The sequence below is a fragment of the Octopus bimaculoides genome, chromosome 1, assembly GCF_001194135.2.
Source record: "Octopus bimaculoides isolate UCB-OBI-ISO-001 chromosome 1, ASM119413v2, whole genome shotgun sequence".
Classification (NCBI taxonomy): Eukaryota; Metazoa; Mollusca; class Cephalopoda; order Octopoda; family Octopodidae; genus Octopus; species Octopus bimaculoides.
In genome coordinates, this window is record NC_068981.1 from 108,261,876 (window position 1) to 108,274,139 (window position 12,264).

The 12,264-nt window shown below is 35.7% G+C and overlaps 1 protein-coding gene across 5 annotated transcripts in view; it reads right to left on the bottom strand.

Moving 5' to 3' along the window:
* Positions 1 to 2,530: 2,530 nt before the first annotated feature.
* Positions 2,531 to 12,264, bottom strand: part of LOC106881157 (uncharacterized) — a 27,383-nt gene continuing 17,649 nt past the window's right edge. For 2 of the 5 annotated variants that reach the window (XM_014931443.2, XM_052969148.1), the window contains exons 3-6: positions 8,894 to 8,939; positions 5,652 to 5,690; positions 4,463 to 4,711; positions 2,531 to 3,002 (exon numbers count right to left, since the gene is read on the bottom strand). In XM_014931443.2, the coding sequence (XP_014786929.1) occupies positions 2,890 to 3,002; positions 4,463 to 4,711; positions 5,652 to 5,690; positions 8,894 to 8,936 (444 nt within the window). In that variant the 5' untranslated portion in view covers positions 8,937 to 8,939 and the 3' untranslated portion in view covers positions 2,531 to 2,889. Of the gene's footprint in view, positions 3,003 to 4,462; positions 4,712 to 5,651; positions 5,691 to 8,893; positions 8,940 to 9,255; positions 9,544 to 9,828; positions 10,276 to 11,319; positions 12,258 to 12,264 lie in introns of those variants that run through there. The other 3 variants (XM_014931444.2, XM_014931446.2, XM_014931442.2) reach the window with 3 other exon arrangements.

The following is a 12,264-nucleotide window of genomic DNA, read 5'->3' on the forward strand; positions in this document are numbered from 1 at the left end:
GGTCGTGAGATGCGCTGAAAATATCAGCACAGAATCACACAAAATTTTATTTATGTTTTGTTTTTCCATAATTGTATGAATTCCAGTGTGTAGAATACAAATTTGCAAAGATATTTCTGAATATTCCAAAGAATAAAGTAAGATATGAGGAGTTATATGGGATTCTTAAAGCAGAATTCTGCCAACTGAATAAGTAAAAGCTAAAACATAATTCCCAAATGTTTAGATCAGTGCTCCACAACCTTTTTTCACTTATATTCTTTGCAAAATTCGGTGGCACACCTGAACTAGAAATATGACTAATAGTATATTTATTTCATTATTTCATATGCCTTTAACCCCCCAACGCGGAGTATAGGCCACTTATAATTGAATTCCATGTCACATAATTTTTCACTTCTGTACTTATACTCTTCCGTGAATGTTCCCCTTTCTCTAGCACTTTTTGTGTTGATTTACGCCACGAGTTCTTAGGCCTACCCCTCTTTCTATATCCATCCGGATTCCACTGTAAAGCACTTTTCCCTACATTTGGTGTGTCTTTTATAATAGTGCTACCAATCTACTTCCACATTTTCTTAAATATTTGCTCCCTAATCGAAACTTGATTTGTTCTTTGCCATAGTTCCATATTGCTTATGTGTTCGGGCCATCTAATTTTAAGTATACTACATAAGCATCTGTTGATGAATGATTGTATTTGCTTATTTGACTTAACAGTTGTTCGCCATGTCTCAGCCCCATACAATAACACCACTTTTACGTAAGTGTTAAAAATTCTTATTTTGTTCTTTATTGAAATTACACTCGCATCGTCTTAGAGCAAAGCGCAGAGTGGAATGCACCGCTTTATATTAATTTTATTGACTTCGAAAAAGCATTCGATAGTGTAGATAGGAAAGGCTTATGGAAAATTATGCAGCACTACGGCATACCAGACAAGTATATATCTATAATAAGAGCAACTTACCAAGGAATGTCATGTCAAGTCTTGCATGAAAACGGAGCTACGGACAAATTCGAAGTAAAAACAGGAGTTCGACAGGACTATTAGTATAGGGGAAAAAAAATTATATTCAGGTTACACTACGGGACACCAAGCATCATCTCATGGCACACCATTGTGCCACACTAAACCAGTTTTGGATACACAAATTGGGAATGAAATGTGTAAATAGAAATTAGCAACAAACAAGAAACTGCCCGGAGGGTGATCTTTCTGCTAGGATATGTAATACATCATTGTATGCATGGAGAACTGAGAATCAATATGACAACTTGTTTACATGCCTTGTGAGTGGATTTGGAAGGTGGAAACTGTGTGGAAACCCCTGGTCTAAATATATGTGTCTCTGTGTGTGGGTCTTTGTGTTTGTTCCCCCCAACACCACTTGAGTAGGGTTTTTGAAAAGATGATGCTAAACCAATGATGATGATGGTACTTATAATATGGAGGGAATTTAGCAGAAACCAAATATGCTAATGCAATCATTGAAATTAGAAAATTACTATTTTTAAAATCTCACAACATGAGATATTCAGCAACAGTACTTTGTAGTAAAGATTGTTTGCCAACATAACATGGCAGTCCTGGTTTAGGATGAATGTTGCTGTAATTTAGCCCCAGGAGACATCATCTCCAGCTGGCTATACGACATGATCTGTGTCCTTATATTTTCAAACAAGGGAATCTAGCATCTCCACTCAGCTCAAAACAATATCTGTGTATCATGATTCCTGGGTTATTTCTCTTCATCAGCACAGAATAATTGTTCAGCTAGAGGTGGCGCTGCCAAATTCCCATTCGAAATATATAGTTTTCAAAGTGACAACTAGTCACTGATTTATAAATTAGAAAATTACTACTTTTAAAATCTCACAACGTGAGATATTCAGCAACAGTACTTTGGAGTAAAGATTATTCGCCAGCTGGAGATGATGTCTCCTGGGGCTAAATTACAGCAACATTAGTCCTAAACCAGGACTGCCATGTTATGTTGGCAAACAATCTTTACTACAAAGTACTGTTGCTGAATATCTCACGTTGTGAGATTTAAAAAATAGTAATTTTCTAATTTATAGATCAGTGACTAACATATTTGACAACCTCAACATTTTATGTAAACTGAGGAAAAAAATTAGGTGAAAGGGGTTAAAAAGTCACATAGAAAGTATAATTCCAATTTGGGTACCAAACATTAAAACCAACTAAAATTGGGTAAAATCGATAGTTATTAACCCCCAATGTAATTAAACAAGTATAAAAACAGGAAACATAAAATGGACACAAAACCTAATAAATTTCTTGAAATAATTGATCTTAAATGCAATTTTTTTGTGGTGGGGGTATTTAGCTTATTTTATGGGGGTAAAAATCTGATTAGGAAGATCAGATTCTGCCGAAATTGAAGAAGGGCCATAACACAAGATAACAAAAAGAAAATATTCCCAACAAATCCCTGGATTGAAACTTTACCATAGTCTACCCCCAACCCCGCAAAAAAAGGAAAAAATACAATGCAAACCAGAATCATTTGCACTAAATTGTGAAAACTGATCATTTATTATTCACAACAAATATTTTAAGAGAAAGGTAACATTCTTATACTACATCCAGTGGATTGTGGTTAACACAAGTTTTGATCAAACTGACAAAGAAGGTTATGAAAAGGATGACTACAAGGCCAAGTATGGAAGGGATTACTATGGGATAGATGGGTATGCTGGTTATATATAATTTAAAAAAATTTATTCAATATTTCTCTAAGAAAAACAAGAAAAAAATCCCAAAACATAGCATTCTTATACCATAACTGGTGGATTCTGGTATTTCTCATGAGATATCCACTGGATGACACAGTGATAGATGGGTATTCGAATGTAATGATGCTATATGACAAAGATTATGAAAAGGATGGCTACAAATTCGAGTATGGAAAGAATGACTATGGGTATGCTGGTTCCTGATCCATTAGCTTCGAAAACTGTTGTTGGTTCTTCATCTGCAAAAGATGAACAAGAAAACATATACTTTTTGTTTTTAATAAAAGATATTTATATCAACCAGGCTGAACCATTTTGATACCAGCCTGCTCAAAACTACTTTTGTTTCTATTGTACAAATTCCCTGTTCTAAAGAGATCTAAAGTAAAACCTTCCATCAAAGCTTCAAATAAACTTGTGTTCCAAACACTAACTTAATAATGACAAGGTTATTTCTCTAAATTCTTTATAACTTGTCAATCTACTTCATTTTTGGTAATATTTTATAGGATTGAGGAAACTTCTCCAGTAGGTATACAGAAGCATAAAAAAAGAAGAGTGCCATTGTTATCAAGTGAACGATATTATTATTATTATTATTATTATTATTATTATTATTATTATTATTATTATTATTATCAATTAGGTGACAAGCTGGCTGAACCATTAGCTTGTCAAGCAAAATGCTAAGAGGCATTTCACCCATGTTTACGATCTGAGTTCAAATTCCGTTGGTGACACCTTCACTTGTCATCCTTCTGCGGTCAATGAAATAAGGACTAGTTGAGCACTAGAGTCGATGTAATTGATTTAACTCCCTTCCCCGAAATTGCTGGCGTTGTGCCAAAATCTGAAACCATTATTATTAATTCCAAGTTGGGTGAAAGTTATGAACATGGCAAGAGTGGATGATCTCACTCTGAGTGTAGACCTGTGAGTTGGAGAGTAGGAATTGAAGGGGACAGATGCCCTTGGTGTTCAAGGAGATCTTGGATGGTGAAATTCCTTGGTTATCCCTAGATACAACACTGTCATCTCTTTCTTTTTTCTTGTATTGTTGTATACTTCCCTTCTTTGTTTATTGTAAACCGTGTATATATTTTATTATCATTCCATAACATGTAAACTCCCTACACTTTATGTCTATCATTGTATTGTCCCCTCATCCTTAGCCTGTGTAGCAAATAAAGGAAACCATGATCATCATCATCATTGTTTAACATTGGATATTTCTATCATTTTTTCCTTTGATAAAGGTAGCTTTTGCACAATCATCATCATCATCATCATCATCATCATCATCATCATCACCACCACCACCACCATCATCACCACCACCACCACCATCATCACCACCACTACCACCACCACCATCATCATCATCATCATCATCATCATCATCATCATCATCATCATCATTATTATTATTAGGGTGGTGAGCTGGCAGAATTGTTAGTGTGCCAGACGGAAAGCTTAGCAAAATTTCGCCCGTCTCTCTGTTCTGAGTTCAAATTCCACCGAGGTCAACTTTGCCTTTCATCCCTTCAGGGTTAATAAAATAAGTACCAGTTGAGTACTGGAGTCAATGTAATTGACTCATCCCCTCCCCACAAATTGCTGCCATTGTGGCAAAATTTGAAACCATTATTATTATCATTATCATCATCATTATTATTATTATTATAAATCATTTCCTTACTGTTTCTCTCCAAATGAATTCTTCCACCGTTGACGTTATTGTCCTCGAAGTCCCAAGTCAAACATTGCTTAGTCACATTTCGGATGAAAATAGTGGACATATTTCCATTATGCGTAACTTTTATATTTTTGTCTTCAGCGCATGTCAAGTCACATTCGTATTTAGCTGTTTTACATTTCCACCCCAAGGGTCTCATCATGTTTGGAATGTTTATAGAGAGGGTGACATCTCTTCCAAGTACAACATTTTCTGAAATAAAGAAATCACATAAGAAGATTACTGTGCAACCACATGGTTCTGGGTTCAGTCCCACTGCATAGCACCCTGGGCAAGCTTCTACTATAACCCTGGGGTTAACCAAAGCCTAGTTAGTGGATTTGGTAGACGGAAACTATAAGAAGCCCATCATATGTGTGTGTGTGTGTGTGTGTATGTGTCATTGTGTCAGTGTTTGTGCCCCACCACTGTTTGGCAACCGGTGTTGGTGGGTTCACATCCCTATAACTTAGTGGTTCTGCAAAAGAGACCAATAGAATAAGTACCAGGCATAAAATAAGCACTCATCAGCAGGGTCGGCGTGTTGTGCTGACGCTGCTGATGAGTCTTTGGTGTTAAAACCGAAACCGTTGATGATCCAGGGATATCATGACTGCCACTCTCAGCCGTTTACAGTTGCTGCCAGTATGTATGTATACAAGTGTGTGCATTGACTGCAGCACCAGAGCACTTTAGCTCTTATGTCTATGTATGTATGTATGTTATGATGTATACATATATATATTTGTTAAGGCGGTGAGCTGGGAGAATCGTTATCATGTCGGGTGAAATGCTAAATTTTAGCAAAATCCTATATGGACCCCCAACAGCCATCTCGACCCCAGATGAAAACCACTGCTCAGTGGACTCCCCAATGCATGTTTCTCGCTCTTTAACCTTCATCAATGGGAAACGCCAAAGGGAGATAACCATGGACAGATTCAAAGCTGTAGCTTTATCTAAAGAACAATATCAGTGGTTGAGTTGTGCTAGTGAACTGCCTGGTCAGAATAAAAATATTTTTAAAAAGCCAAAAAAAAAAAAAAAACCCAAAACAGTGACTAAAACTTGTGAGTTAAGAGAAAGAGATAGAAGACAAATTTGAAAAGACAGTTTAGTTTCAAGGGAGAAAAAAATTTGTAAATCCATTTACCACTTTGGATAATTTCATAACGTTTTGCTCTTGAGAAACCTGAAAAAAAGATGAAAAGAAATATTTTTGATTTTCAGGTTTTACATTTGATCAACAGGATTGTTTACTATTTGTGTTACAATGATTAAATGATAATTAATTCTCGTAGATCTAATTACACATTATATACAGTGGCAGATTGAGAGAAGGCATTGAACATGTGGTTCTCGGTTCAAGCATTAACCATTTAGCATTTAAACTGGCCTTGTCTGGCCTAAACGTTTCACGTTTTTTATGTCCAAACTGGTCCTCTCACACCTACCTTACAATGTCATTCTAAAACTAAACAATCATCAAAATTATCTACAAGATAATGAATGATTAATTCAAAACCTGTTGAATTAATAAGCATTATATTTGATAGATTAATCTGATTGCCAAATTGTTAATTCTTTAGTATTTAAACTTGCCATATCTACCCCAAATATTCTACCTGTTTTATGTTCAAATTGGCCAGATCCAGCCTATCACTCCTACCCTATAATGTCAGTCTAAAGATAAACAATCACATTATCAAAATGTTGTAAGAAGATAATGAATGATTAATTCAAAACAGTGTGAATAAATGAACATTACACTTGACAGAGTGATCTGAACCTTGAATGATTAAACCAACCATATCTGGCCCATATTCAAATTTCTCAACTATCCTATAATGTCATTCTAAAATTAAATGTACAAAACCAGTTGCGTAAAGAAGTACTGGTTTCTAACTGTGGAAGCAACCCATGGAAGAGGTTGACTTGGTAAGACCTGGGATGGGGTGGTGAAATATGATCTTTAAATGTTGAATTTCACAGAAGCGATGACAAGTGACCGAGACTTCTGACAATCTGCTGTACTTGAGAAGACATGACAACCTAAGTGAAATTGTGGATGTGGCCAGTGTTGGTGACATGTAAAAGACACCCCTGCTAGTGACACATAAGAGGTACCCATGCCTCTTTAAAAACACCCGGTAAAATTTATGGAGTGGTTGGCATTAGAAAACCAGGCCAAAAGAAACTGCAGCTCTCCTGCTTATCAGTTCCACTCAAACCGTCTGACTCATGCCAAGAGAGAAAAGCAGTCGCTAAATGATGATGATGATGACAATGATGACGACATTGATGATATATATATATATATTTCTTTATTTGTAAATTAAGACTACTATTGGATTATGATCATAGAAAAAAGACTCTGTCTGATGCAAACATGGAAAAGTAGACAGGCCATTCTCATGAAAGTTAAACCAGAACAGGCTTTCAAGATTTTTCAGATTGCCTGGAGAAACCATTATATACCTGTAAAGGTATGTTCAAATGGGTCATATTTAGCCAGGTATAAATATTGTTACAATTTTTTCCAGATCTACACTGTTTGGAAGATATAGAAAATATTTATCTTGAAAATGTCACTTTTGTCATGCATTGGTAAATGAGAATTGTGACCACAGACATGGTTGTCCAGGAAACTCATAATCATTTTCTTTTATTACAAAGTCAATGCAAATGAATATCAGGAGGCTTTATATGCTGCTGTAACAACATTCAGAGGAATTAGCTTTTAATATTTACAAGTCAAAAAAATTATTTTGTACAATGTCACATAAGCAACGATAAAATACTTTTGGGATTGTTACCAGTAAATTAAATTGATATTAATGAATAGAAGAACACAGATTTTGTTTGAGGTTTTAAATACAAAACAAAACATTCCACTGTCAATAATTTATAGAAAAACAGTGACCGTTCAGTCACAGATGTTGCAAATAACTGGCAAACTCTTTACAAAATGAATATTAGTGATGGAAGCAATATCGATACAAAATGGCAATCTTCATATCTTACTTAATCTGGATGTATTTTAAAACATCTTGGGAGATGCTCTCATATAGATGTATACAGTAATACCTCACTTTATGAGGATCCATTTTACAAGACTGTGAGTTTAGAAGTTTCATTTTTCAAGCACAACATCCAAATTTTGAATGACATGCAAAAGTTTCTACTATCATAACAGATGCTTTTGTTACTAAGAAATTTATAGAGAGCAAAAAACAAGCTTCATCTAAGCAAACAACACCAAACTTGTTTTTAAAAAGAAATCTCCAAATTCTTCTACGTGTGCTTGTGAAACTACAAGGTTATCTACGAGTGCTTGTGAATCGGTAATAGCATCTATGAGTAATGGAGCACATGAGTCTAGCGTGAATGAAAGTGATTCAGAAAACAACTATAATAATAATATTTTTTATTATAAATGATCTTGACATTCTTTTTACTTTACTTAAAATATTCTTTACATTCTAGTGCTGTTTTATTGTCATTTATTTACGAGTATTATAAATTTTATAGGTAAAATATTTTTTCTGGGAATGAATTACGATTTATAACATTGCAACTATCAGAAATTATTGCTCTGCTTTACGAGTTTTCGCTTTACAAGCTGTCTTCGGGAACAAATTAACTCGTATGTCTAGGCATTACTGTAGTGCTTAAAAGGACATACATCTTTTACAGGTAACAATTGTCTGGCATGGGTGTCAGAACTGATAGATCACGTTTCGGTTAATAAATCTATGTATTGTTATCCATGACATAAAAATGTTTTCACTACAATGATACAGTTCAACAGTTTATGAAGTAATTTTCATTTTGAGAATGACCATAGGGTGAATGGTCTGTCTAGCAGCATGACAGGCATTGTATACTTTCTTTCTATCAATCGAAAAGAATTGTGACAAACAACTTTCTGATGGAATCCTATTTCACCAGATGTGTGAGTGGTCAGTGTTTAGTTGATGACATCAATAATTGAGCAAATCACATTTGTGTTGATACAGTGAACGCATTCAGAAATATTGTTATTGTGAAAATTGAATCAATACAATTTTTGAAAACGTTCAAAATGTACCACATAGATATTTCGTAAATTGTGTTGCTGTCATGTATGCCATATGAAAATGGATCAGATGTCAAAAAACGAAAAAACAATGATGATGATGATGATACAAGCACTGTTGTAAAATTATTGTAACTATATTGATTAAAACCAAATAGATAACATATTTGTAAAAACAAACATTAAAAACTTGCAGAAAAAATATTATTCTCCAAGTTAATGTAAATGATATTTGAAACAATTATTTTTAAAAAACTAAATGTTAAGGAAAAATGATTTAAAAAACAAAACTTAAACAAAAACAAAATAAAACTTACAAAAACACAATGCAAACCAAGAGAGCAAATTTCGAAGGTCCATGATCTGAAAAATAATTTTGAAAGCATGAAAACTGACAGCCAGATCATGACTGATATAAGAAACTTTAAATATCTATTTTCACAATATTGTTAGCATGCCAGACAAAATGCCTATGACTTGTGGAAATATAAGGCGTTTTTAAAAATTATTATTTTTTTTTTTACAAAAGGCTTCCCCCTAACTATTTTGAAGTTCATGGTGCAAAATAAAATCCAAATGCAGCTACGGAAGAACACTTCAAGCAAGCCAGCAATCAGCTTCCAGCCATTGTTACTGTCTACCGCCATGTTTGGATTCCTCACATGAGAAAGAAACTTACCAATTCACCTGCCATTTTTGGATACCTTCTTAAACAAGAAAAAAGAAAATTTTTCAGCGGACTGCAACACAGGTTTAGTGACTAAGAAAAAAAAAAATTTGCATTTTATGTGCCAGTTTTGTGACTCTAACAGTATCCGACCTCTCTCCTCCAAAGTCGATGCAGTTCAACGCATCTCACCTACTGAAAGCAAATACTAAAAGAGATGTTCCTATCACTCTATCTGCCAAAGCATTATCTTCTTTTGAGGCAATTAAGAAGGAAATAGCTTCTGTTCCCTTGCTTGCACATCCGGCTCCTGATACTCATCTCTCTTTAATAGTTGATGCATTGGATTCTGCGGTTGGTGCTGTTTTGCAACATACTGCCAACAATCAAACTCAGCCTTTGGAATTTTTTCTCATCAATTACAGCCAGCTGATTGTTGTTACAGTACGCTTGATCGTGACCTCTTAGCGATCTACCTGTCAATTCGTCACTTTCAACATCAACTCGAGGTCCAGGATTTTGTTATTTATACTGATCACAAGCCTCTTACGTTTGCTCTGTCATCCAAATCGGACAAACACTCACCTCGTGCTCTTTGTCACCTGGACTACATTTTCCAGTTCACAAGTGACATTCGGCATATACCTGAAACAGAGAATGTGCCTGCTGATACACTCTCTCGTATCCCTGTATGTTATCTTTCATCTCCTGCTGCAATCGATTTAACTGCCATTGCGCATTGGGTGTTAATCCAGTCCTAACAGTGGCATGTGTGGGTCTCACAGGTCTGGAGGCCAAGCCTACAGATAAATACCAAGGCGAAGGGTGTTGTTATCAAACTGAGAGTGAGTCGTGGGTGAATACACGATGGAATAGCAATTATTTCGTCTTAGTTTTCACTGCTTATAATAAGCACATGACATTTTTATCTTACGATAGGGAACATCATCTCCTCAGCCTAGGGAAGTTATCTTTTGAAGTCGGCGTGATGGGAAAGAATTGATGTCTGTGTGTGTGTGTGTGCGTGTGTGTGTTTTATGGCATTGTGCGAGACAGAAAGTGTGGTGTGTATGTAAAATTGTTTTGTTAGTGTGTGTGAAGAGACAGAGAGAGCAATGTGCTGGTGTGTGTGTGTGTGAGAGAGAGAGACAGAGAGACAGAAAGAGAGAGAACTGAAATTTTTTTTATTCACTTGTAGTGAGTGAATGTGTGAGTGATTGACAGAGAAAAAAAAGAGAGAGAGAGATTAGTGAGGTTTAAGCCTAGGAAGTTTCACCCACTGCCAACATTTTACAGAAATAAAATTTCCAGAGTGAATTACATGGTTCATTATTAAATATATATATATATATCGTGTATATTTGGTGTATATATATACATATATATAATAGCATGTATGTAGACAGGTAAAAATTCAGACAAACTGGTACGTCAAAAAAATGGATTAATTCTCAGCAAAACACTTTTTTATGCTAGACAAGTCAAGCTTTTTTTTTTCATATTCATTTAGAGCAAGTTGTTTTACACCTATTACACTATTTTTCTTTTGTTTTTGTGCTCGGGTCAAACACTTTAATTTAAACGCATTGGTTATTTTCTGAGCCCTCTTCCCCATTTGTCAGCGCGCACTTTCTTCCTCATATTGCTTTAAAACACAGTGCATTACAACTATTACACATTTTGGTTTTCTGAAATTGAAATTGTGAAGTTGCGATTTTTGCAAATTCATTTTTTTCAGAATTGAAATCTCCATAGCCTAAAACGTGGGATTCCCTAAAAACAAAAAACAAAAAAAAATTAAGAAGCGAAGGGTTCCATATACGACTGCTAGGACGACAACCACCGATTGTCTGCCTGAAGGATATGTATCGCACCACCGATACCTTTTTTTTATTAATAGTTTAACAAGTTGGTTAAAAAAATCCCCTTACTTTAAAAGAGTTTGTAGGTGATAGGGCCACCATCCTTGGGTAACCCTATCCTGTACAATCAATTTTCTTTAACGAAGAAAACAAAAACACTGAATGAATTGAAAAACAGCATAACAGATATCTATTACAAGTTACTCAGCCTTACATCTTGGGGTAACGGATTTGCCAGGTAACCCTTTATGGTTGGTGTGAAGATGGCGTCGGTGTAGTTGTGTGGTTGGTTAAGTTATTCTTCACTGTCTCCGTAGTAGACTGTTTTGACTCAAGGTAGAGTTGACAGAGCGGCTCTTAGAGATGTCTGGTTCCCTCAAACGTTTAGCAGCTAAGAGGTCGAGAAAAGGTGGAAATGCTTGGATACTGGATAACTACACATGTGCATAAGAGACTTTCCACATTCCTTCTGGAAGACATGTCCCTGTGCATGCATGGACAAACTCTCCAAAATGGCGACTGGTATCAGGCGCCACAACAAGTTAAGTAACAGCTCTAATGTTTTTGGAATGAATTGAATTTGGAAATCAGTATGTGTCTTCTAGTCAGCTTCTCTGATTTAGTCTGAATATGTTTGTTCAACCAATATACTTCATTCACTTAAAGCATTAGAAGTGCCTTACATGAGAGATGGAGTGAAAAGTAATGGGAGTAGAGTAGAGTATAATACTACACTAAGATGATTAGTTGAAGAGAATGGCGTATATATAAATGAAATTAACGTATAGTAGTAGTAGTGGGGGTGGGTGCGCTGAAAGTGTAGCTGCTAGAATAAGAATAGCCTGGGCAAAGTTTAGAGAGCTCTTACCCCTGCTGGCGACAAAGGGACTCTCACTCAGAGTAAAAGGCAGACTGTATGACGCATGCGTACGAACAACCATGCTACATGGCAGTGAAACATGGGCTGTAACTGCTGAGGACATACGTAAGCTCGCAAGGAATGAAGCCAGTATGCTCCGTTGGATGTGTAATGTCAATGTGAATACCCGTCAGAGTGTAAGTATCTTGAGAGAAAAGCTGAACATTAGAAGCATCAGTTGTGGCGTGCAAGAGAGACGATTGCGCTGGTATGGACATGTGGTGAGAATGGAGGAGGATA